The sequence below is a fragment of the Nerophis lumbriciformis genome, linkage group LG05 (genome assembly GCF_033978685.3).
Source record: "Nerophis lumbriciformis linkage group LG05, RoL_Nlum_v2.1, whole genome shotgun sequence".
Lineage (NCBI taxonomy): Eukaryota > Metazoa > Chordata > Actinopteri > Syngnathiformes > Syngnathidae > Nerophis > Nerophis lumbriciformis.
This window is the reverse complement of record NC_084552.2, coordinates 39,514,252-39,541,793: the sequence shown is the minus strand read 5'-3', so window position 1 is coordinate 39,541,793 and position 27,542 is coordinate 39,514,252. Positions and strand designations below refer to the sequence as shown.

The window sequence follows — 27,542 nt, the reverse complement described above, 5'->3', positions numbered from 1 at the left end:
GAACATGCAAACTCCACACAGAAAGATCCCGAGCCCGGGATTGAACCCAAGACTACTCAGGACCTTCGTATTGTGAGGCAGATGCACTAACCCCTCTGCCACCGTGAAGCCCCAACAACTGTATGTGTGTAAGTATTTCTTGTGCTGAGCGATCATAAAACGGCTGCGAAGACGCACTGGCTGAGGCTCGCAGTAATTCCGCCTTCTTGTGCCGGTTAATGCACCCCCCGACGGGAGCGCCACACCAACCAAAGCCCACACCCAAACCCTCCACGTGCAAGACCGAACCCACTCAAAAAAGTCACTCAACAAGAAGCCAAAAAGTGCAAAAACAACAATGCTTGCGTTGGAGGAGCCGCGAACGACCGCAGGGCCACAACATTAGGTACACCTGCAGACTGCAGCACGGATTTCATATTTCATTCATTCACAACTCCTCCAACACGAACACCACTGTTCCCGCACTTATTAGTAAAGGTAAGACCATAATAACGTTGTTTTTTTTAAATGTGCTTTTTTGTATGCTACAGTTTGTATGTGTAAAGTTAAAGTTAAGTTAAAGTACCAATGGTTGTCACACACATACTAGGTGTAATGAAATTTGTCCTCTGCATTTGACCCATCCCTTATTCACTCCCTGGGAGGTGAGGGGAGCAGTGGGCAGCAGCGGCGCCGCACCCGGGAATCATTTTTGGTGATTTAACCCCCAATTCCAACCTTTGATGCTGAGTGCCAAGCAGGGAAGAATGCTGGTATGAGCTTTTAAACATAACCCGTTAACTGCTGCCAATCAAATGGTGAATAAGATACTCTTTAGGGTTCATATGTTTATAAATCTGACTGTGATGAAGTCAGTGCCTCACCAGTCATGAACCTCACCGCACGTCACTGTTTGTAGACAACCAACCATTCAGACTTGCCTGTGCAAACATGCATGTTTTGTGGATGTAGGAGGAAGGAAGGAGTAAGTAAAGAAAAACCACTGAAGTCAATTATAGATGCTGCAATCAGGAAGAGTTGTATTGAGATGTGTGGTTATTGCACCGTAAATGCAGCATCTTCCTTCCTTCCAGACTGTGAGGCAGACATTCTACTATAATGTAACTACATATATATATATATATATATATATATATATATATATATATATATATATATATATATATATATATATATATATATATATATATATATATATATATATATATATATATATATATATATATATATATATATATATATATATATATATATATATATATATATATATATATATACAGTGTATATATATTAATATGTATACATACATATATACGTATAACTATACACGTTACTACATATATATATATATATATATATATATATATATATATATATATATATATATATATATATGTAGTAACGTGTATAGTTATAGGCTCACACAAGTTTTGTAAATATTTTAAATCTGGAGCATAGCATTATAGTTTTCACAGCTTTTTGGTTGCTAGAGATAGATAACGTTTTAAAATAAAGTTCTAACTCTTTTTTTAAGGGCACACCTTAGATTTATGAATATAAAACTTAGCCAAAAGTATAATGAAGTTGCAAAGGTAAAATTCCTTTTCAATTTTTTTCCTCATACTGTGTAAATCCAAATAGCACATCTTCAAGAAAAAGCACAAATTTGTCATAAATATTGTCCAAGATGAAACAACAGATGCCCTGCCACAGTGATAAAGTGCTTTCACAAGTCCAAAACAGGTGGTAAACAATCTCAGGATGCATGTTACATAAGGTGCAGGTAACATCAATGTCCTTCTTGTATCTAACCATCACAGTCTTTACAGGGTAATAACGATGAATGATTTTGAAAGAAATCTCTTTGATTTTGTTCGTAAGTAAGTACCTGTTGGAAAGAGACCACGTTTTGACCGAGTAAATGTCATTCAAAACATTAATCCAGAACTAAAATGTATAGGAAATAGACACACAATGATTTTGGAATAAGTTTAGGATTTTCTGTTATTTTTCTGATCAAAACAAAGTTTCCCACAGGAGTGTCATGTGGATCATTCACAATTGTTATAGCAGAAAGAGGAAATTAATAACCTCTGTACAACATAACAACACCTGTTGGAATGGCATCAAAGACAATGGCAAACTGTTTGGGAGTTACAGGGACCTTAAAATGGTTGAGAAATTATTGGTAATTAAAACGTTTACCTTCCTTATTGAAAAGCTGGCTCACCAAAATAATACCATTCTTGAACCAATTGTTGAGGAAAACAGATTTCCTTTTGGAACATATCTCTATTGTTCCAAATGAAGTATTTTGTAGGTGAGAAATTGTGCTTATAGAGAAGAGACCATGCCAGAAAGGCCTGCTTGTGGAAATTTGAAAAAAAAAAAAAAAGGATTGATTCCACTACTTCCTTGAAACAGATTGGACGGTCACATATTTCTTGGTCAGCTGTAATGATTGATTTCGTATCAGTTGAGGCATCCATAAACGTAAAGCGTCACTTTCACAGTATTGACTATTGTATAATTTTTTGTAAAATTGAGAACAATGATTTGCAATCTGTTTTGTATAATTGCAAACCATATTGTTTATTTTCAGTTGACCAATTGTGTTATTTTGAGTCTGCGATTTTTGTAATCGAAAGAAATATGTGGAATTCTGTTCACCTTCCTCTAACCATTGTTTCCTAGACCTTACAAAGGGTCCTTCTGCTTTCAATTGATACATTTTGTCTAATTTACTTTGACTTTCTAAGAGCCTTTCTTTTTCTTCTGCTGACATATTATGTGGACATATAGAGGATAATGCAGTAATGATGGAAATCACATTTTCTTCCTCAGGCCGCTTTTTCTTAGCTAGATTACTGCAATATTTTCTAATAAATTTACCTACCTCATATTTAAGGAATTCCCAACTACTACCATACATGTTTTGGGTCTTAGCTTTATTAAAAAAAATGTTTTATTATTTCTTTAATCCTCATTTTAACTGCTTCACTGTACAGGAGCACAGTGTCAGACGAGTGCTCCTGGCTGTGAACCCCAGGAAGGCTACCGGACCAGACGGAGTACCTGGAAAGGTGCTCAGGACGTGCGCCCACCAGCTCGCTCCCCCCCTCACCAGGATCTTCAACCTCTCCCTGGCTCAGGCAGTCATCCCATCCTGCCTGAAGTCATCTACAATAATCCCGGTGCCGAAGAAGTCTCCCATCACCAGCCTGAATGATTACCGACCAGTGGCCCTCACTCCGGTAATCATGAAGTGCTTCGAGCGACTTGTTCTCCAGCACATCAAGGACCATATCCCTCCAGACTTCGACCCCCACCAGTTCGCATACCGGGCGAACAGGTCCACAGAGGACGCCATCGCTGTTGCTCTCCACTCTGCTCTGAACCACCTGGAGCAGCAGCAGAGCTATGTCCGGATGCTCTCTGTGGACTATAGCTCTGCCTTCAATACAATAATCCCGGACAGACTCTGCAATAAACTGGACACTCTTGGCCTCCCCCCTCTCACAAACGCCTGGATAAGGGACTTCCTAACGGACCGACCCCAGAATGTGAGACTTGGCCCGCACCTCTCATCCTCCCGCACGCTGAGCATCGGCTCCCCACAGGGCTGTGTGCTGAGCCCCCTCCTCTACTGCCTTTACACCCATGACTGCAGTCCGGCCCACAGTGACAACCTTACCGTCAAGTTTGCCGACGATACCACAGTGGTCGGGCTCATCTCCAGGGGTGACGAGGCTGCCTACAGAGAGGAGGTCCTGAAGCTGACGGCCTGGTCTTCGGAGAACAACCTCGCTCTCAACACCAGCAAGACCAGAGAGATCATCGTCGACTTCAGGAGGAGCAGCACCGACCCTGCCCCCTCTACATCAACGGCGAGCGTGTAGAGAGGGTCCACACCTTCAGGTACCTTGGAGTCCACATCTCTAATGACTTCTCCTGGACAGTCAACACCACATCAATCATCAAGAAGGCTCAGCAGCGGCTACACTTCCTTAGAGTCCTCGGGAAGTACAACCTGAAGCCTGACCTGCTGCTGACCTTCTACCGCTCGTCCATCGAGAGCCTGCTGACCTACTGTATTACGGTATGGTACGGCAGCTGCACTGCAGCAGACAGGGAGAGGCTGCAAAGAGTGGTCAAGACGGCTCAGAAGATCATCGGCCGCCCTCTCCCCTCTCTGACGGACATCTACACCTCCCGCTGCCTCAACAGAGCCAGTGCCATCATCAAAGACAGCACCCACCCTGGCTCTGACCTGTTCCACCTGCTGCCCTCTGGGAAGCGCTACAGGTGCATTAAAACCAAAACAAACAGGCTAAAGAACAGCTTCTTCCCCAGGGCCATAACCATCCTGAACGGACTGCCCCATTGTCCCTCATAACTGCCTTCTCTTCGGTGCAATAACCCATTCCACCAACCACCCTGTTTTTGTTTTGTTTTTTCATGTATATATTCATTTCACACCATATTCATTGCACTTCTACATTTTTTAAGTTTTTATATATTTGCACATTGTTTTTCTAGCATGCACACATCGCACTGTATGGAATGGCCTCAATCTCGTTACCTTGCGTAATGACAATAAAGCTGATTCTGATTCTGATTCTGATTCTGATTCATGACATGAAACCAAACTATTGAGTTTCCAGTATGAGTTATTTGGACAATTGTGGAACGGAGGTAGAGAGGTGTGAATCTGTATAGCCTTATGATCAGTCAAAGGAGTGGAGAGAATGTTAACATTAACATTGTCTTGCAGTGTGTTAGAAATTAACCACATATCTATTCCAGACTTCCTTGAGCTTGACTTATGAGACCAGGTAAATGATGTCTTATCAGGATTTTTAGATCTCCAGGCATCAATTGAGCCTTTGCATTAATAATTTTGGATTTGAGCTGACACTATTTTGAGAGCTTGGTGGCCATCTTTCAAGTGAATTGTCAAAGACAGTGTTGAAATCACCTCCTACAAGTATATATACATTTGGAAAGTTGGCAAGCCAATGCAGAATTCTATTTTCCACCTCACTAAATCATCATCATCTGCGATCACTTGAACGAGTATGATTGTCCTCCTGTTGGCGGGTCCTTCAGGAAAACGCCTGAGCATGGAATCTTTTAAAGTGGGGAGACTGGTGCACAGACAACCACTATACTGTCCTTGGCAAAGAGAAGGCCTGGGTCCAATGGCATGGAGACCAAGACAATTGGGGGCCCATCTTTGCTGCAGCCTTCCTCCACCTTTGTGACCGTTGTGGAGCTTCTCTGCAACCATCATCTGCCTACTCCGCCGTTGAAGTCTTTTTCGACGAGGGAGAAGCGCAGACTCCAACGTCACTTCTTCGCTGTGAGGAACTGTATCGGATGGCAAAGGAAACCCAGGACGGAGCTCCGGTCTGTCGGAGGACCGCCTATGGTGCGTCTACCAGCACTTGCTTTTCTCTGAGGGTGTGCTCCCCTAGCCTTTTGTCTTCCCAGACTAACCCACAAGGCAGCGGGGGCAGTGGTTGGGTGACGCCAGCGCGTGCCCACAATGTGGGCATGAGCATCACGCCTCTGGGGACCACTGCAGCTCCGATATCCCCTGCCACGTTTGCCTTGGGCCGCGGGGCCCTAGTTACCGTGTGTGGCCACGTGGAGGCCCGACGAAAGTCTAAGTGAAGGAGAGGCTTTGTACTGGCAGGAGAAGACTGACGCACAAGGCTGCTTCTACGTTCACCATTGATTGATTGATTGAAACTTTTTTGAGTAGATTGCACACTACAGTACATATTCCGTACAATTGACCACTAAATGGTAACACCCGAATAAGTTTTTCAACTTGTTTAAGTCGGGGTCCACGTAAATCAATTCATGGTAAACCACAAGGGCTAGCCAGCGGCAGTGTTTGTAAGCGAGAGGTTAGCAAGCAGGTGGGAAGTAGACATGCAACCTTCCCTCTAACTACTGCACTAGACGCATCACAATTAACACCCTGTAGGCAGCCCACCCACACAACCTCACTAATAACATATTATTGTCAGGCACTGAGTTATATCCATTAATGTTGATTTTTTTACTTTTTTGATTGTTTTTACCTATTTGCACGTTGATAGTGACGTTGCAAAAGGTGATCGCCTTGTTTACCTTTGCATAATAGAAAGCCTTTGAATCCTTGAATCATTTGATTCAAAGGTTATCGACCAATAACAGAGCAGACTTCCGTAGTGGGCGGGGCTTCGTTGGGTGTTTGAGGTCATTCAGCCCCTCACTGATTCACTCTATCGGCGTGTGTTGGAGAGGCTCGCTAGCTTCATTGAGTACTCGCCGGGCAGTGCACCTTTTTTTTTTGGAGGGGTCCGCCCGTGAAAATTGCACAGCAGGTTCAAAGGGACCGGTGAAATTTTCCCCTCTGCGGTTGTTCAACGCAGCGACTGCGCCACACTTGAGGCACACGGCTATCAGTGGCTAGTAGCAGACTAGCATCCTTCCAACTGACTGGATCAAGGTGTTGATAGCAGCTAGCCTCGGTGCTAATCAGCCTTCAGCCCAGAACCCGCTTGTTTGTACCGCCAGTGACCACGGTGCTCCTAGGGAGAGACGGTGTGCTTCCGTCGGGTTCACTTGACACCATCACACCCATCACCTCTTTCCCCTTCTCCCTCTCCCTCCCACCCGAAACACTGGACATCCACAAGCGGCCGGAGAGCGGCGACGGGCCGGTGAAGCTGGGGGTGGTCTCGTTGCCCGACGCTCTCGGAGTCGTCCCGGCTCCAGCCGACAAGCACAGCCCCGGGGAGCTGCCATCAAGTATGGACGGGCTGGCCGTGGAAGTTCGTGGCTCGAACGGGGCCTTCTATAAGGTAACTGGGCTGCCTCTTGTAAGCAAAGTTTTCTGCTGTTCCCAGCTGCTACATTGAGTCATTTTACCCTCAGTAGTCGCTAAGAATGACTTTATTAGTACGAGTCGAGTCGTTTTTGAGTAAAACGAGGGCGTTTTGGCGTCCCAGCACGGCTGGTCATTGTGGGGTGGGCAGCTACTAGCACGAGTTAGCTCTTAAGCTAGTAGGTGCAACTGTCGTCATCACAATCACTGTATTAACCATTGTCAACGTTCCGTCTTCTTCTGATACCGCTCTAAAATAGTGTGGGGGTTCTAAAACAATCTGATAACCACACACCCATTGTGTCATTGCTGCCACTCTGGTGTGAGATGCTACATGTTAAGCTAGGGTACTTTATGTTTGTGCAGACAGTCCGTCGTTTACTCAATGCCTGACTTTCGGTTTCATTTCTCTCATATTATCAAAATTAACTTTCATGTCTTAGGGGCCCTGACAACCATTTTCACTGTCACGTTTTGGGTCAAACACAGATACACGCATGTATAAAATAGGTACAGAACAGATGAATTGTGATTTGACTCATTTGAACTCCTTTTTTAAGTTGGGTGGCATAAGAGTATAGAAATGAAATAGAAAGGATGTATGGAATGGCAACCTTACCCCCCGCCCTCCTAACTACCTAGTCATATTTTTAAAAACTTCTCGTATTTTAGTTATGCGTATTACAGTGAAAACATATGTCCGCCCCTTTCTGCCGTTGGTTGTTCAGCAGGCCGGGCTGACCACATAGGAGGTTCGAGATGAGCCTAAATTTACTCGCCTTCTGCCGCCTCACCTGTCGCTGCCTATTACTTGGTGACAGTTTGGCTCTGGCACGAATGAGCAATTTTTCAGTTCTTTTCGTCATTCATCCCGAAACCATTGCACCCTGTTCGGGCGCCGAGGACAAAAGGTTTAATTGCCAGTTGATGGAGCTGTGTATCAGTGCGCGATGTTTTACAGTCCTGGCCATTCAGCACGTGATCGCCACATGTGGCCGCCGACTTAAGGACGTGGTGTCCTTTTGACACTTATACACCACTCTTGTCACACCAGGAGGAGGGCCTGCCCAACCTATGACTTGGTGCTCTTGGTGGCAGTCAATCTGACATTAAATGTGCAGCTGTCTCCTGAGGTAACCTCCATAAATTAGTGCAGAGAGGAGGATGGGCCCCGCTATCTTGCCACTTTTAAAATGTGAACCATCAGTTGATGTCAATTAATTTCTCAGAGTGACATTGATATTTTCCAGCAGGTGAACCCATGTCAACATGGACGCCACCTCTGTCCCTTATAGGGTAGTGTTACTGCAAGAGACACGCCACACCTACCACTTTGACATCGCTCAGCACAGAGGGTGTCGGCTGAGGTCTGCCATTCATTCACAATGGCGTCCTTTTTGACTGTATGCTGTGCACATTGTGCATGTGCCACCTTTGCACACTTTTTCCCAGCTTCTAAAAAAGCCTCCTCTTGCTTTGTGCCTCTTTCTGTTTCTTACTTCCAAGCCAAATGTTTACACTCAAACAAGACCACGCTAATCATAACTGCAATAACATTGTACCCCCTCTCTGTGCTTTTCTCCCCCCTAGGGTTATATCAAGGATGTCCATGATGACTCGCTCAGCATAGTGTTTGAAAACAAGTACGTTTGAACCGTTTCTACTACTGTGTGTGTCTGTCCTACCAGTGTGTGTCTCTGTCCTACCAGTGTGTCTCTCTGTCGTACCAGTGTGTGTCTCTGTCCTACCAGTGTGTGTCTCTGTCCTACCAATATGTGTCTGTCCTACCAATATGTGTCTGTCCTACCAGTGTGTGTCTGTCCTGCCAATGTGTGTCGTCGTGATTAAGTTACCACAACTGGTTGTGGCCGGTACTCTCCTCAAGCATTCAAAATGTTCCTCTTCGGCACTTGTGCTTGGAATGCAGCTGTCTGTACACATCTTTAACAGCTCCCTCCCTAGCTCTGCCCGACTGCACCTACCATTTTCCACCACTTCCACCAACACACACCTGCCACCCTTTTTATCTTCTTGGCTGGGAGTGCAGTGCAGTGTAGTGCAGGGAGCTCCCTAAAAATAGAGGTTGACCCAAGTTATGCAGAGTGGGTAGGGGAGGGGGCGGCAGGCCTTTGCTGTTATTGGGATGCAACTTCAGCCCCTGCCACGACCCTTTTTTTACTTTCCCTGATAAGGTGCTCGGCTATTTGTATAAGACAATACCTGTATAATGCGCCGAAGGACTAAAAAAATGATGCAGCGTCCTCCATGTTAGTGTGTACTGTAAAGACAATGTACCGGTACACTTAATTACACATGTAATATATCACTATACTGATCATTAATTGCGCTATAATACAATGAGAGTTTTGCAGTGACACACGCACGTCTGCGCTTTAGGCACTTAAACATTCATGAGGCTTCCGTAGTGTTCGCTGATTTTAGAAATAATGTACACTTTACTGCACATATAATATATCACCATGTTGCTGATCAGTTGTGTTAGAATGCAATGAGCATTGTATATCATAAGCACAGACGCATATCTGCGCTTTAAATGCTAAAGAAATATTGATAATATTCTCAGGCTTTGTGTAAGTGCAGGCTGGTTTTAAAGATCATGTACATGTCATTGTATGTATAGCTTATCAAAATAAACATAACCGGTGTAATGCACAATAAGTCAGTATGGCTGCTTTTCCAGGCTTCTGATTGGACCAAACATGCATGACAGCAGGTGTATGTGTTTGTGTGTAGACATAGACAGTTTTGAAACTACACTTGTGTGGATGGAGATTGTTTTTACCCCGGATATGCGTTTTTGAAACTGTGTGTTCATGTGGACATGAACATACTTTTGTTAGAAATAGCAACGGTAGAAGATTTTGGTGTGCATGTATAAGCTGGTCTTCCCCACAACAAGAGGATAGAGAAAAATAAAGAACTTGACTACGACTGGATAAAAAAAAGGCCAGACTCGTGCAAAGTTCTTCAGATAAACCACAACCATGTATGGAGCTATACCTTGTCAAAGGAAAAATATGTCACTAAAGGCTCAAATTCCAAACAACTCATTTGGAGCACTTTTGAAAGAAGGAAATATTGTTTCATAGATATCTCTGCCATGCCTCCATGGTTTGATTTCAAATTTTCAGGACTTGTGGGGATCCCAAAAACACAAAAACAGGTATCAATAGGTAGGAAAATTGGGTTTTGCATAATAGTACCACTTTAAAGTTTAACTTTTTTGAGACCTGAAGTAGAAGATTGTGTCACTAGAAGATTAGAGCTAGTTATTTGCTTTTGTCTCTCCCGCTCACACTGAAGCTGGCAGCCAGAGCGACAGTTACCCTTCAGCGACGTGCGGTTGCCACCTCCGACCGACTACCAAAAGGAAATTGGCGAAGGAGAGGAGGTGGAGGTAAGGCCTTTGGCGCTTTTAGTCACTGACTCTCTTGTTTTCCTGAACTTTCTCACTGTCACAGCCCTCATCAGGGATCCTTTTTAGCAGCCGACCATCGACAAAAAGATGAAGTTGTGACTGTTTTCTCTGTCTTGCAGGTTTACTCCAGGGCCAATGAACAGGAGCCGTGTGGCTGGTGGCTCGCCCGGGTCCGAATGATGAAGGGAGAGGTAAATAAAGCTCATCTTTGCTTGAGCACTTTTCATTTTACACTTGAAGCAAACCACCTCCCAGTCACCAGGGCAATCGATGAGTTGAATAGTGGGTCAGTGGAATATGGAGTGGGGGGTAGCCTTACAGCGTCTCCATGCCAGGGGAGTTGCTGCTGAATGTGTCGCTGTTATTTAGAGAGGTCTGGTAAGAGCCTACAGGAATGTCTCGGGTTGACTTATTGCTCTAATTCTCCATTTTAAGCGTGTGGTGGGCTCTACCAGATCCTCCTATTTTTTTGTTAACGTTTAAGAACTTTATCATCGATCCCTTGACCCCTGATATTACTTTTCTATCAAAGTAGGAATGGATTTTTAGCCTCATAACGGCATAATGCTGAATTTTTGTTAAGAAGTGTAAACGTTTTAAGCATCATTCAGTACACACACACTAAAGAAAACCAATTTACTGCCTGAAGTGGCTGGGAATTAGCTTTCTACAACACATGTAAATGTATCTTAATTTGATCGTCAGTTCTCTCTGCCATGTAGTGGGCTTCTGTGTGGGATGGGGGCTGTTCATACCTAACCTGACTCTTGCCAGATCCTTGTAGTTCGCTGAGCTCCACACAAGGGTCTGGGCTCAAGGGCATTGCATACTCCTTCAAGATAGCAACAAATAATGAACCAATCAGGATCGACAGGCGGGATTTCATAGATGTGACGTAGCGGCGAAGCGACTGTTTGATTCAAACAACATTGGCGGCACGCAGCGAGGAGTCGTGTGCTGACATCGATTCTGCTATTGCAACTGTTTTGCGACATCGATCGTCTACTGACATTGCTGCGTTGTTTCAGTAAAAGTTATCTAACCTTTCGCTCTGTCGTTATCCAATATGTCGGCTGTTCTGTTTTGCATTTCCCAGTGTCGCTCTCATCAGTATCACGGGTTGATTTCGATGTGAGTGGTTGAAGTAGCACGTCATTTAAGATAACGGACAAGTGGTTTATCCAATCACATACAATGATTTTTTTTACAAGACCTCGCCTTCTGAAATACATCTCCTATTGAGAAATCCCAGATCCTTGTGTGGAGCTCAGCGAACTACAAGGATCTGGTGAGAGTCAGGTTAGTTCATACCAACAATCATACACAAATTAAAGCTATAGAAGCTGAAATAAATAACATTTTTAAATTACAATTTACGAGATTGCATTGCGTTCCACAAACAAGCTTGTAACTCAAAACACCCATATTTCAAATCAGGCCTGTCGATTAACATTTGTTCAAATCAATTCCATATGTGCTTAATCGTCCCAAACACAACAATTTGAACAGATATAATACCTTTTGAAATGAAAAACTAACTTTTAGATAAGATGTATTGTTTGAAACACATTATTGCATGTACTACGAACAACTACATTAGTTTTATGAAATAACATATTACTGTTCAGCATTTACTTTGAGGAGCAGACTTTTGTAGGTGTGTCCTTCGGGTTGCTTTTCTGTCATGTAGCAAGAGAAACTAGGAAATGTTTCATATTGCACACCGATGTATTTAAGTTAAGGGCCGAACACGTCAGAACCGACAGCAAGGTGTGCCTGTGCACCAAGGGCAGTGCCATCCAGCCCACAGAGCCAGTTGACCGATCAAACGGACACACAGCATAAGCAACCCTCCCATACCTGCATGGATAAATGGTTGGACGCCTGAGTGACGTGAACCGACAGCGCCGCATGGCTGGGTCGGGCAAACCGTTAAGACATGTTCATGGTTTGTTTCTCTGATTCAGCCATGCTCTACTTCTCCTTCGCGCTATCTTTTTCAGTTACAAAGGTTGAAGGGCAGGATTGTGTCAATCTTTGGCTGTGACAAGTACTACCGTATTTTTCAGACTATAAGTCACAGTTTTTTTCATAGTTTGGCTGGGCTCCAGTGCGACTTATATATGTTTTTTTTTCTTTTTTTATAAAGCATTTTCGTCAAGTGCGACTTATACTCCGGTGCGACTTATACTCTGAAAAATACGGTACTTCCACTGTTGCCGGAAATGCTTGTGAGCTAAACTTAAAGCACCTTTGGTAATAGGAACACAGCACCAGGGTTAAGTTAATCAACAGACGATTTGTCGACATAAGCAAAATCGTCTTTAAGTGGGTTCCGCTGTATCTGAGCTAAATCACAAAAAGCCCAGACACCTCTCGTATTTTAAAGTATTTCTAAGTTTATGATACATGATAAAATAAAAACCCAACTGTTTAAATGTCAGAATGTTCTCAAGGAAGACACTTTAAATATGTGACATTTTGGTGGAGAGAAACCTATAAACAGCCCTATTTTGATATTAAAACTCTTTTATATATATTTGTATAATATATACAAATATGGACACATTTTTTTGTACATAAATTTAGGCAACACCCTTGATATCTAAACCAACAAATATAATTCACTGCATTTGTCCTTAGTCAAAGCAGTGCACCACAATGGCAATCTTTTGTCTCCAATTATCATCATAACCAAGAACAAAAGCATATGTTATTCAAATATTACCACCAACAGGTAATAGCTGTGGAAAGTTTTCGTTTTCCAGAGCTTCTGCTACTCTGAGAGCTATTATATTACTTATGTTATCATTTAGCATTATCTTCCGTTACTTAACTTCCCACATAGCTGACAGCCTGAAATGACCACAATCGCCCCCTAGCGTATGAGAGGCATACAGCGTATGGCCAACAGTTGCATTAATGATAGAGCATGTCAACTGGGAAGTCATATGTAGGTGGGGAAAAAGAAGAAACCAAGTTATTTTTAAAAATCAGACTTATTGGGTGCACGAAACGCAAAATGTGTTTGTGATTTCAGTTCTACGTGATCGAATATGCGGCGTGTGACGCCACTTACAACGAGATTGTCACAGCAGAGCGCATCAGGCCTCTCAACCCCAACAGCCCCTCTTCGCAAAAATCCTTTCACAAAGTCATCATCGCTGTCCCGGAGGACCTACGGGAGATGTGAGTGTCTTAACTACTTGATGATGTTGTAAGAGGCTCTAATGTCTGATTTAGCAATTTTGTTCCAAGGCAGCTCTGCTGATTGTGTTTTTCCCCATCAACAGCTGTGCAGGTGACAACATTCACAAAGACTTCAGGAAAGCTATTGGCGCCAACTGCATCTTCTACAGTGCCCAATCACATGAACTCATTGTGCTGGTTTGTACTCACTATCTGTCACATATGTAGCTCACTATTCTCTCCAATACACAAATATTGAGTTGAAGCCTTATTTTTGTCTGACCTTCAGTCTACAAATGAAACAACAACAAAGCGTGCTACCCTTCTCAGCGACATGCACTTCCGCAGTATCCGTACCAAGCTAATGTTAATGTCCCGAAACGAGGAAGCCACCAAACATTTGGAGGTAATCATCCCCTTTGTATGTGATTAGTCCACCCCATTTTGTGTATTCCTTGGAAACACATCCTGCCCTCTTTCAGACAAGCAAGCAGTTGGCCTCTGCCTACCAGGAGGAGGTTCGGGTACGAGAGGACCTGATGGGGCTTGCCATCGGCTCCCATGGCGCCAACATCCAACAGGCCCGAAAGGTGCCTGGTGTCACCGCTATCGAGCTGGAAGAAGAGAGTTGTACTTTCAGGATCTATGGAGAGGTATGTGGCCTCAAGATTTAAGCATAGTTGGATGGTCATCATCCTGGGCAGTTTGACCTGATGTGTGTTTTACAGAGCCCAGAGGCAGTGAGGCAAGCTCGAGAGTTTCTTGAGTTCAAAGAAGACTACTTTCAAGTACCTAGGAACCTCGTAGGTGAGTGAAAAAATGCATGTAGTTTGCCCATGTTGCTCATTTGGCTTCACGAGAATCCTCCCAATATTAACACCGTCTCTGCCCTTCCTCCTGATACGCAGGCAAAGTCATCGGTAAGAGTGGCAAAGTCATACAGGAGATTGTGGACAAGTCGGGCGTGGTCCGCGTCAGGATCGAGGGAGACAACGACAAAAAGCTTCCTCGGGAGGAGGTAGGCAGGCAGGGGGCAGGCAGAGACGACACTGCCAGCAGCAAAGAGGTGAATAAACTGTTAGGCTCGTCTCCTCTCTTGCTGTATACTCTGCAAAATTGTCATAACTTTTGTAAAACAAGTGCTGATGTTCCATGTTTTGTCTGCTTTTACACTTTCTGCATTTTTTTTCAACTTATGCACAGTGTATTCAATGCACACAACTTGTGTTTGCTATTGGGGCTATTGGCCCCCAGCTGTAAGCTTATCTGAGATGTTCTTTTTCCAGAGTTTACAATGTCACATTAAATAATAGGTTTATGTTTTTACAGTCAAGGCCGTCAGATTACATGGAAAAGAACAACACACTGATCGCTCCTCTTTTATCTTTTCTCTTACCTTATATCAGGGCATGGTTCCCTTTGTGTTTGTTGGAACTAAGGAAAACATCAGCAACGCGCAGGCACTGCTGGAGTACCACGTGTCCTATCTCCAGGTGAGTGTGAATTGCATGAAAACCAATAGAGCAGGGGTCGCCCAAAAATTTGAGACAAATAAAGCAGCATACACTACACCAGCTCGTCATGCACACTCGTTGCGTAACACGCACGGTGCATCTCCAAAAATATCCTTTAGGATATGATGGCGATGCCTATCTTCAAAGCTGAATGACACTTCACAGTGACAGCTGCAATAACAATCTCCTCTTTTTTTTAAATTACAAGCTTAATATTTGATGGTTGTTGGATTTTCACACAGAATGGTGCCCAAAGTGTGGCGCAGATGCCGTTTGTGGCCAATGACTAGTTTTTTGCTGGCCCGTGGCACACTGTGGAAATGAAAGTAGGAAAATGGGCCGAAATATAGATACCCGCAACTGTAGCTATGTTCACACTGCAGGTCAATTCAGAATTTGCCTATATGTGACCTGTATCTTTTTTTTTTTTTTTTCGTGTAAATGTGTACACTACATTACAATTCTGAATTTTTCTAATCCAACTCAGGCCTCTTTTGTACATATGTAAAATGTATGCCATGCGGCTGCAGTCTGAAAGATTGTGTCGCATTCATCCGACTAATATGTAATCAAAAAGCAGTAAGTCTAATAATTATTTGCCAAAATAGACGGTCGCAAAAATTAATTGCGGACAAATTAGCTGAAAACAGGCAAAAAGAAGATCTTTAAGAACTCTTCGAAGCAGACGTGGCAGTAATCATGTGCCCCCCCCAAACTGTGAAAGCCAAAAATCTTTCCCTCTTCCTTTTTAATCTTCTATAAGTAATGCGCCAGAACTGACACCTACTAGAATTGGAGCCATGTTTACTTCTGTATACACTGAAGCGCATATGATGTAATGATGTCATGTGTGCATGCAAAACCCATTACATTCATATTAGAAATCACTACTTTTGCTGGTAATATGAATGACTACATACAATTATCTGATTTAACAAAAAATAAGAATTGTCATATCATATCCTAAAATGTAAATGTAGCTTAATATGGAGGGTGGTAGATCCTGCCTTGTTCAGTACTAAGACCTGGGATCTTGGGCTCAAAAAGGTTGTTGACCACTTCAATAGAGGGCAGTGCGATAACCAAGTAGAGTGATTGTAAAATAAATATCATAGTAAGTACTAAGCCTACCACACTAAAGTGTGCACCAAGTATCTTTTTCTCCTTAAAGGGTCATATTAAGATTTTTTTTCTCCATTTTGAAAACACTTCTTTGTGGTCTACATAACATGTAATGGTGGTTCTTTGGTCAAAATGTTGTATAGATTATGTTTTACAGACCGCCATCAAGCCTCTTTCTGACCGTCTCTTCAGGTTGCGCCGTTTTGTGGGCGGTCTTATTTACGTGCCTCCACTTCGACTGCGTCTTCAGCCATGTTGTAGTTTTACCACTTTCATTTGGAATCTACTGACAAATATGTTAGAACTATACGCTACTTTGTATTAGAAATGGCAACAGTGGAAGATGCATGTGAATATACAAGCCACTCTGCCCCTCAACAAGAGGATAGAGAAAAAGGAGCTTATTGACTACAGCCTCGGACCACAATGGCGTACTTGTGCAAAGCTCTCCGGGTAAATTGCCACCATATATGGGATATCTGCTGACGTCACACTTGGGTACATTCCAAACTGCTTGTTTGGAGGAAGTATGAAGGCAGGCAAGATTGTTTTATAAATTTCTCCGCTATGCCTCCCTGGATGGATTTTAAATTTTTGGGACTTATGTAGTCCCCAAATACACAAAAACAGGTACCAATAGGTAAGAAAAGTTGGTTTTGCATAACCGGACCCCTTTAACAAAGAACTGAACCACAAATGTGAACACAACCATAGAAGCGCCAGCTTGTGATCTGGGCCATGCATGAACCATATTGGTCACCACACGACTAAACCTGTTGTGTGGAATGAGTTTTTGCCCTTACCTCATGTGCTTTTATAAATAGGCCTTCCCTCTGGGATTGGGTGGCCGGCATGCCCGAAGTTTAGATTACACCTATCTGGACCCTCTGTGTCCAAAATTAGCTGCAGACTACACCCCCCTGTCCACCCTTCTTAGTGCCTCATTTCCTTCACAGCCCCTCTGCCACTTCTCTTAAGGGACAGCTGTCATTGGCAAAGACAGCTGTCACGCCGCAAAGTAAAACCCATTCCTTCAATCATTCGCTAGTCAAACCACCTTTAAAAATAATTAAACAAGTATTTTTTTTTTTGATTGTTTGGACTGTGTTTTGGACATGTGGTTATAGTTTCACAGTGCAAGCAAATTATCTCATATATTTTAACTTGCATGTGTGTTTCTGTTTTCTTAATCTATTCATTGCTGCCACCATAGGATGAGGATGTGGTCAGCATTTGCTGAGCATGTCAAGACATAAAATTACACTACAGCTGGGGTCCTCAAATAAAATTCAAATAGGTTCAGATACAGAACATTTCCTCATGTGAAGGTCAGGGAACTGCCTCCCCAAACCCCCAAAAAGAAAGAACAAACTAAAAACTAATGCAGGCTAAAAATGTACCTTCGGCTGCACTTTGGACACCATTAGGTTAGTATTAAGAACCACAGACTAACAGATTAGTTTAGATCAGGGGTGTCAAACTCAAATACAGAGTGGGCCAAAATTTAAAACTGAACAAAGCCGCGGGCCAAGGTTGAACAAATTAACCTTTTAATAGGGACCCAAACAAGTTTTGCATTGAATATTGAACAAGCAAGGCTTATATAACTTTATAGTGACATGCGAACTCCAGTTTCAAATAATAATAATAATAATAATAATAAAAAAATATCAATGGCATATCAAATACAATTTAAATAAAAATGGAATGCCTCTTTTCTATTTGCAGCCTTCTGAGGTAAATATCAACATTGACTTTTTCCAAAGGCTAATAAATTTGAAAATAAAATAACAATGAATAAACCAACCATTCAGGACTTTAAACTGCTCAGTTTGCAACACACTGATCTAATCTGATGTGCCCAAGGCAGATACCTGGCATCTTTTCTTGGATGCTCGTTCATTAATGTTGGGGCTCAGGCTTTGAGCTGAGGCAACCCTCATTATCCAACCAAGGTGTTCATCAGTCATTATATCTCGTAGTCCACCCGGACCACAGTCTTGGGGGCGTGCCTTTAACGTCCTCTACGAGCTGTCGTCACGTCTGCTTTTCATCCATTCTAACAACGTGCCGGCCCAGTCACAAGATATGTGCGGCTTCTGTATGAACACACGCGTTAATGCAACGCATACTTGATCAACAGCGATACAGGTTACACTGAGGGTGGCCGTATAAACAACTTTAACACTGTTAGAAATATACGCCACACTGTGAATCCACACCAAACAAGAATGACGCACTTGAGTGTGCGTGCAGAAACCACACATATAATGTGAGTGGGCCAGCACTCCTTGGACTGGATGAAAAGCGGACGTGACGATTTTCGGGATGGGCACTGAAATTTGGGAGTCTCCCGGGATGGTTGGCAAGTATGAAAATTAGCGGTGAATACGGTATTACCGCGGCACTGCCGCTGTGTATAATCGGCGGGCCAGCTCTAGTGTTAATTTGATATCGCCTCAAGGGCCAAGTGAAATTACACGGCGGGCCAGAGTTTGACACCCATGGTTTAGATGTTTATATTAGGTTTTAAAAGTGTTTTTTGTGACATCAGTTAAGGTATAAATGGGTATGTCTTGTAAAAACATGCTTTGTGTCATAATAGTCATGGTTATGATTTATTTGTTTAAGACATGTTTAACAAGTTTTCATTAAGGAACATCACATGGTTACATTTTCTCAATTCATCATTTGTCGAAGGAGTAGGAAGAAGCAAAGCGTATATTTAATACTACCCCTTCTCCATGTCTTTTACAGATAATTCATTCATAACATAACTTCACATATAGATGTAAAAGTGAAGTTCACTTCCTGTGTGAAAGAAAGGTGTTAGCAAAAAAATTATAAATCTCAATCATAAAAACAAAACAATGGCAATGTGAAATGGCTTTGTTTTTATTAGACTAATCATCTGTAAATATTAGACAAACTAGTTTTGTGCTCACAGAGGAAAGCATGAACATAAATTAGTTTATGGACATTCTGGCTTGAAATTGAAGCACTGTTGTTGCTGTCCACTTTTTACAGAGCATCATGTTTATTTTTATTATTCTGTTGTCTTCCGTCGCTGTCCTTTCTAGCAACTGCGGCCAGTGATTAGGGTGAGAGGGCAGAAGTAACAAGCGGTCACATTTAGCTTTTTCTTCTCGTCTAACGCTTACTTGTCTGCGCATAAGTCTGACTTGTTTCCTTCTTATTTCCTTGGATATCACTTGTTCTTTCGTTTGTAGCTGCATTTAGAGTTGCCATGTTTACCTCCTGGAATGAATGGATTTGATTGGCCGAGCAGTATCTCATGGGCTGGTTTAACTTGCAAGCATTTGGTCAGTGCATTTCCTGACATGATGAACCAGTGCCATAAAGTCTAAAAGCTGCGGTGGTCAAAATAGAAACGATTCATCAAAACGTAGAATACTTGAATAATTAATTGACTTTAGGTCCAGGTCTGTATTGGAGAGTGTCAAGGTCCAGATTCGAGTTTTGATCCGCCAGTTAGTGATCCCTGCACGAAAGGATGTATTGCGTTATAAATCCATATTGAGTTTCCAATTCTCTCTGGTGTGGCTCAGTTTACGTTCCCCGCAAGCATTGCTCTTCAAGGTCTGTGCGTATTGTTAATTGAGATTGAGTAAATACACTCCTTGATGACTGAATGTATCACAGGTAAGTGGCAGAATTAACTCTTTAACACAGTGGTGTCCAAACGTTTTCCTCTGACAAGTGCATGAGGAAAAATTTAATGATACAGGGCCCATTATCTTGACTTAACTTAAACACTCTAAAACCAATTTAGTATAGGTGACAAAGTTTTTAATATAAATGTGATTTTGTAATCGCTTTTTCTCATCTTAACACTTTATTTAAATGGCAGCAGATGCCGCACCGAGGTATGGGGGTGAAATGTATGTAAATGCTGTTCTTTCCTCTTTGTGCTTTTAGGAGGTGGAGCAGCTGCGACTTGAGCGTCTCCAGATTGACGAGCAGCTCCGCCAGATCGGGGTGGGCTATCGTGCAACTCAGAGTAGAACCGGGGGTGGCGGCGGTGGCGGTGGCGGTGGTGGTGGCGGCGGTGATCAACGAGAGAAAGGCTACTTGACTGACGAGAGCGGCAACTCGCTCCACACCTCCCGCACATACGGGGGTCGTGGCAGAGGACGCAGAGCTTCCAACAGCCAGTACCCTGGATATGGTAAGGAGGACCTGCTTTAATGGGTTCCATGCTTAGGGATTAGTGACGTGTGGTCTTTGCAGGGACAAACTCTGAGCTTTCCAATGCCTCTGAGTCAGAGGACTTCAGTGAGCGAGATCAACGACCCCGTGGCATTGGTGCAGAGGAAAGAAGCTCCCGGCGCGGTGGCAGGGGGAGAGGCTCCAACCCTGGACGAGGACGAGGCGGGCCAGGGTCTAAGCCTTCCAATTCTATCAGCTCCGGTACAGTGGAACCCACTTAAGTCGATCTCGTCTGTCGACAAACCGTCTGTCGATCAACTCATTAAGTCCTGGTCCTGTGTTCCAATTACTAAAAAGTGCTCGCTTAAAGGGGACCTATTATGCACTACCAACTTTTTTTTTACCAATTTGTTGTTTTTGTGTATTTGGGATCTGCATAAGTCCCGAAAATGTGAACTCAAACTAAGGAGTCATTGCAAAGATATTTATAAAACAATCTTGCCTTCTTTCATACTACCTCCAAACGAGTCGTTTGGAGTTTGCCCAATATGGGACATTTTTCCAACTTGTGACGTTTTTCCAATTTGTGACGTCAGCAAATATGTTCATACATGGTAGATATTTCCTCCAACAGCTTTGTGCGAGTCCGCCATTGTCGTCCGATGTTGTAGTCAATAAATTCTTTATTTTTCCCTTGTTGTGGGGCAGACTGGCTCGTAACTACTTAGTGGCCTAGTGGTTAGAGTGTCCGCCCTGAGATCGGTAGGTTGTGAGTTCAAACCCCGGCCGAGTCATACCAAAGACTATAAAAAATGGGACTCATTACCTCCCTGCTTAGCACTCAGCATCAAGGGTTGGAATTGGGGGTTAAATCACCAAAAATTATTCCCGGGCGCGGCACCACTGCTGCCCACTGCTCCCCTCACCTCCCAGGGGGTGATCAAGGGGATGGGTCAAATGCAGAGGACAAATTTTACCACACTTAGTGTGTGTGTGTGTGTGTGTGTGTGTGTGTGTGTGTGTGTGTGTGTGTGTGTGTGTGTGTGTGTGTGTGTGTGTGTGTGTGTGTGAGACAATCATTGGTACTTAACATGCACATGCGTCCTCCATTGTTGCTCTTTCTAATACAAAGTAGTGTATAGTTCTAACCTTTTATCTGTCAGTAGACTCGATATGAAAGTGCTAAAACTATAACATAGCTGACTGGGAGTACGGGTGCAAGGATTAGTCGATGTCGACAATAAAATTTGTTGACGACAATAGTCGTGACGTCATCACTCGTGTTTTTCCGGGCGAAAGCGGTTACGTGCCGCTACTTGCAAAAACATAATAAGTGAAAACATTTAAAGTGTGAGAACAATTCCTCCTATTCTTGGTAAAAAACATGAATACTTTGCTCATTTTGCAAAGAGGACCTTGTTTTTTTATGGCAGTACATCTGTGATACACAAGCATTTAAAGCGGGGGCATGATGTCGAATGTCTGTGGACTCAACCTCGGTAAGAGTGTTAGCTTGTAACTTGCTTGCTGGCTAACAAGTGTGAGACGAAGTCGTGTGGAAAAATAACTATCATTTTAGCCAAAGTCAGCCAGCTAAACTTTGTTTACATCAATTCAAGTACTTTTTAAAGCGGCGTTAAATTGCAGTGCAATAAAAAAGGCACAATAACAGAGGCAAATCGAACAGAGACAGACTTTAGACACTAATGCGATGGTGTAATAAGATTAAACATAAAGATCTAGCTAACATGTTAAGACTTAATCAAGATACAATTCTATACACAGAGTCTGTTAGAGTGCTAAAACTGCCAAGATTTTGATGGGGTTAGATTTAGAGTTTTGATGTTTGTTTTTATTGGTGCTATTTTTATAACTTTTTTTAAATACATAAACAAGGTTAATTGTTGTCTTTAGCACTTTCATTTTCCTGTCTTTTAAATGGACAACATTTTAATAGTTATTTTAATTTTGTAACAGCTGAATGAGCACCAGAGTTACAGTATAAATAAATATTTCGGAATAAATGAGTCATCTTTGTTGTGCGTAAGCAGATGCCTAAAATAACTTAAGTTGCATTTTAAAGTCAATGGGAAAAATTAAAGCCAATAAATGTGTATGTTTTATAATCTGACTAGTCGACTAATCGTTAAGATAGTCATTGACTATTAAAATAGTTGTTAGTTGTAGCCCTAACTGGGAGCAGACGCAGTCAAAGCTGAGCCACGTAAATAAGACCGCCCACAAAACGGCGCATACTAAGGAAACAGTCAGAAAGCGGCTTTGAAGATGGTCTGTAAAACATAGTCTATGCAAAAATTTGACTAAAGAACCACCGTTACATTTTATGTAGACCACAACGCAGTGTTTTAAATGTAGAAAAAAAATCATAATATGACCCCTTTAAGTCAACGTTGACTGTATTTAGGGGTTTAACAGTACATGTATGTGTATTCAAATTTTTTGTTACTGAGCCTTTGATTCAGTGAAGTTGCGTACCAATTTCTCACACGGTACACTAGGTATGTAACGATAAACGGTAGTAATAATAACCACGTTAAAACTTGCGACTGTTTGTATTACTGTTTTAAATTAAAATTATTAAACTGTGATTGATAACTGCGCTTTGATACTCATGGACTGACCGGTGCCAGCTCGCTAGCCTAAATGATAACATGAAAACAAGTGACATGGATATCTTTCCCCATTAAGAAACAAAATACCCCAATCTAAACTTATACAAACAGTATAACTTTAAACAGAGTAGGATGCCACAACCTTTGCCAGAAATAATAGATTTTATTTGTGACACACTTTTTATTTAAATAATTATTAGTGCTACAGTGCAAACCAATTTAAAAAAATAAAAGCTTAGCCATAAAAATAGTGTTTTAGTCTTAGTATTTTATCTATCACTGAAGCAGAAGAAACATAAAACATGTAAAGTATTGGGTTTTCTAACTGTCTATTCATTTTAGTTCAAATTAAAAAAACAAAAAACAGCCAAAATATATCAGTGTTTATAAGTACTTGTTGAGCACTTTCAACAATACCGCTATACAAGCTGATCATTTTGGTTACAATAACTGATATGAAATTTTCGTATCATTGCATCTCTATGGTACGCATTAATTGTGAGGGGCAGGAACTGTGTACATTTGGCATTGCAATGCTCAAAAAGCCCAGGGAGTCTGCCTAAAAGCAGACTACAATGCACACACTAAGCACACAAAGTTGGTCTTTTCTTGTATTTTAGTCAAGTCATTTACAAAAGGTAAACAGAGGTAGTGGGCCTAAAAGCAGATTGTAATGCGAGACATTAGACCCAGAAGCAACGATCTCTTCGCAATGAATTAGGTCGTAATTGACCTACATTGGATTGGTTTTAGCATCTTTAAAGCACAACTTATATCACAGTGGCCCCCTGCATCCTTTAATTTGTCTCTGTTTTATTTACTTTTTGGTGTTTTGGACTATTCTTTGGATTTTACTGACGTCATATCCGGCTCACGTCCCGCCCATTAAATATGCGTGGTGGTCAAGCTAGCTCTGTTCTCAGGCGCCATTTAGCTTTTTTTGAAGAAAAACGCCCACTGCTTGTGTTTTCGGCTGTGCGAATCGTTCAAATCGCAAAAAAGGATAAATGTTTCTTCAGAGTTCATTGAGAGGTAATCAAAAAGGGTGGAAGACTGTAAGATTTTATGAAACGAGAATGAGAAAAACAGCTCACTTTCCAGTCCAAGGGAGCACGGTCGAAGAATGCATGAGTTTGCAGTGATCATTTCGTTAAAGGTTTGTTTGATTTACTTTTAACGTTTATTATTTCCAATTTAAGTATAGTCTTAATATTATTTGCATTTCTTAAACACATATGCTACAAGTGTTTCGAAAAGCACCAAAAAAAAAAAGCAAATATGAGCAAAACCTAAAAGAGTTATGAAGCTTTTACCAAAGACAACAATCATAAATGGAGCTTTTAGCACATACACAATGTTGACATCCATAGTTATATTTATGATAAAGACGGGGGGAAACACGGCAGTACATGGCAGTAGACGCAAAGTTAAATCATAAACTGCAACCTTACCCGAGCAAAAATGGTGCATATTTATCGGGAGAGTTTTGATACCAATTTCTTTTACCCAACCACACACAAATAAGGCCTTTCCAAGTTTCCATCTGTTTTGTCGCATAGAATGGTGTCTGGAGCACAATAGTTCGATATGTCTGGGAATGTGACTGTCGCATAATCCTTGATAACACTTGACAAACCTTTTTTTTATAAAGTATAGGGATATATTCCATTGCATAGTTTGATTTTTTGCTCATGTCTGCTTTTTGCAGGAAGATTTAAGCCTCTTTTGTACTCAAATAGTTTGCGCGCTACTTGCTGTACAACAGCCATGTTGGCTTGGTTGACCACTTTCGGGAAGAAGTCCTGTGACGAAATACAAGCAATAGAAGAATTACCTGCCAGGAGATTTGTTTTTTTTAAATGAAACATTAAAAAAATTAAACACAAAAGCTAAACAATTTTGTTCCACATTTTGTTCCCTTATGGACCGAAAATTTACCGAACTGCGACTGTAAAACCGAGGTGTTTACCAAACTATGATTAAGTTGTACTCCCACAAAGGGGTCATTTATGTAAAATAAAGTCCCTTTATGTTGACATGCATTATAGTAGTTAGTTCCTCATTTTCACTTGTCTACATGCACAGTCACTTCCTGTCAGTGCAATGTAAGCTTAAAAATAAATGCTGAGCATAATTTACCGCCGCAATCAACAAAATGCACCCATTTAATTCTTTTTTTTCATTTATTTTTAGATTGTTTGCCACAAGAAGAGAGATTTGTTCGTGAACGATAGCTTTCTTATTGTAAGACATACACAAAATTACCACAGCAGTTATGTTGACACAAATGTCAAACTGCCATAAGTTGAAAAAATCCATTGGCCATTCACCTTATCTTTTTCACCAAAGTCACAATTAAACCCACTTATATTGATGTGAGTCAGTCAGTCTGGGCGGACACACAGGGTCCACTATTTGTTAAATTTCATGTTAAATGAGATTAAAGTTATAGAGTATGCCCTGTGAGTGAGAGTAAAGTGCAGTAAAATGTGTAATTGCAAACATCTATGCTGTGGCATCTACAGTGCTGAGGGACCCAGACAGTAACCCTTACTCTCTGCTGGAGGGTGAGGGAGAGCAGGCAGACACAGACATCAGCGAAGGCATGGGAGAAGACCGCCGAAGGCGCTCCCGCCGCCGCCGCAACGACCAGGAACCCAGTGTGATGGATGCCGCAGCAGAGTCCGATGGCCAGGCCGGGCCCAGCGAGAACGGCCTGGGTCAGAAACTTTTTTGGCAATCACTGATGTTTTCTTGAAAATCAACCTCCAAAATGTCTTCATCTCGTGCTTTTTTTGCCATTAGATGACGAAGGCCGACCTCAGCGACGCAACCGAAGCCGCCGTCGCCGTAACCGTGGCAGTCGCCCCGAGGGAGGCTCCACTAGCCGTGACAGACAGCCAGCTGATAGTGGTGAGGTGCCACGTTTTCACAAGCTCATGCATAGTCGTCCATCTTTGTCCTCAACCAGTTTCAATGTTTTAGTGACCGTTGCGGACTATATATCTCGTCCCGAGTCCCAGAGCAGACAGAACCTTCCCCAAAAGGAGAACCATACTGGCGCTGAGCCCAAGGTATGGATAGTCGCCGATGTATAGATGAACAACTATTACCGTATTAGCCTTGGTTCATATCTTGTATGTATCCACAGGAGAATGGGACTAGCAGCAAAAAGGATGAGCGAACGCCCTCCAAGCGTTCCCCCAGCAACGGCACAACGCCGGCCAGCGAGACGCTGACGTTGGTCAACGGCGTCTCGTAATGAGACGGCCTCACCCCTCGCGAAACTCATGTCTCAAGCAAGAAGACTCCATGGCAAACTGTCCCTGCTTGCATTAACTTAAACCTTAAACAGATGAGTGAGAAGTACCTGACAAAATACCTGAATCCATACTATGAAAGTGAAAAAACCCGACAAACGCATCTACTTAAAAATACACGGTGTATGCTATCCTATCTATCAGTACTTAGTGCTTATTTAAAAAAACAAACTAGCTTGCCAAAAAGAGCTGGTGGATATGACTTGATTTTTAAGGAAAATACTGAGACACAACAAACAGGACTAGACATTTTGAGGGGCTTTTGTTATTTTCCTTGTGAGCGTGTTTGTATGTATGTATGTATGTATGTATGTGTGTGCGTGCGTGTGTGTGTGTATATGTTTCGTTCATTGTTTATCACTGGCGTGGACTCTGCAGTCGCTATCTCTCCACTGAAACAATGTCTCTAAATGGCGTTAAAAGCGCAGGTGAGACAGGAGAGTGGCATGAGCACAGATGGTCCAATGCGACGACGCAGTGTTCACACTCAGAGGCTGGAATATTGATAGACATTGTGCCTTGAATTAGAAAAAAAGTTTTTTTTCACGAAGAGAAGTTCTGTGTTTTGTTTCAGTTCTGAGGGGAGAACTGACTGAGGGAGTTGTAAAAGTGCTTGGAGGAGTGGCTTGGAGGGGGGGGAAATAGACAAGCTGCGTGCCAAACACCAGAATCAAGTCAGTTTCCTCATTCCGGATAGAGTAGATGATGTGGCGGCTCAGTGGCAACTTATTTGACGATCACAAAACTAAAAACAAAAGCCCTGTCTGATCTCGACACAGGAAGGATGGTGTGAAGTAATGTGTCTCCTCCTTTCACCTGTCTTAGGTCTGTCCAGGAGGGTAAAGGGCAGTGTCCCAAGCAGCTGCCTTTCTTTTTAACACGACAAATAAAAACATCAAAGAAGTAGCGCTAGCTTCCATTCACAATCTCCAAAAAACCATGGCAGTGCACCGCTCCGGATGCTCATGAGGGTAGATCACCCCTAAGAGGCGGCGGCGGCGGCAGGCATGTGCTGCCGGTGGAAGAGGGCCCAGGCGAGGGGCAACAGAACTGTGGGGACAGCTTCAAATGAAATGAGAGCCACATGCAAACAAACACCACCAAGGTGGTGGTTGCCTCGCCTGGCACACAACCGAGCGAGGTGTTGGGCGAGTGATGTAAGAGTCTTCGGCGACTCTGCTCATGTTACTGTTGTCTTGGTTATTGCTCTTTTTTTCTTTTGTTGCTATTTCCACATCTTAGAAAATATGAAATAAAAAATGGAAGTAAAATGTA

At 42.4% G+C, this 27,542-nt stretch overlaps 2 protein-coding genes across 3 annotated transcripts in view; one reads left to right on the top strand and one right to left on the bottom strand.

Annotated features, from left to right (window-relative positions):
- haus4 (HAUS augmin-like complex, subunit 4) overlaps positions 1–17,066 on the bottom strand; it is a 25,416-nt gene extending 8,350 nt beyond the window's left edge. Inside the window, exon 1 of the mRNA XM_061960364.2 lies at positions 16,948–17,066. Within this exon, the coding sequence (XP_061816348.2) occupies positions 16,948–16,998 (51 nt within the window). The 5' untranslated portion in view covers positions 16,999–17,066. The remainder of the gene's footprint in view (positions 1–16,947) is intronic.
- fxr2 (FMR1 autosomal homolog 2) lies at positions 6,518–27,542 on the top strand. 2 transcript variants are annotated; one of them, XM_061960361.2, is made up of 17 exons: positions 6,518–6,857; positions 8,471–8,523; positions 10,205–10,298; positions 10,439–10,510; positions 13,360–13,508; positions 13,613–13,706; positions 13,798–13,914; positions 13,991–14,161; positions 14,237–14,315; positions 14,417–14,526; positions 14,915–15,001; positions 20,084–20,333; positions 20,396–20,575; positions 25,473–25,667; positions 25,753–25,860; positions 25,933–26,021; positions 26,099–27,542. In XM_061960361.2, exons 1-17 carry the CDS (start codon positions 6,807–6,809, stop codon positions 26,207–26,209), a joined length of 2,010 nt encoding a protein of 669 aa, XP_061816345.2. In that variant the 5' UTR covers positions 6,518–6,806; the 3' UTR covers positions 26,210–27,542. The 2 variants fall into 2 exon arrangements, with proteins under 2 accessions (XP_061816345.2, XP_061816344.2); XM_061960360.2 differs by having other exon boundaries at positions 14,417–14,574.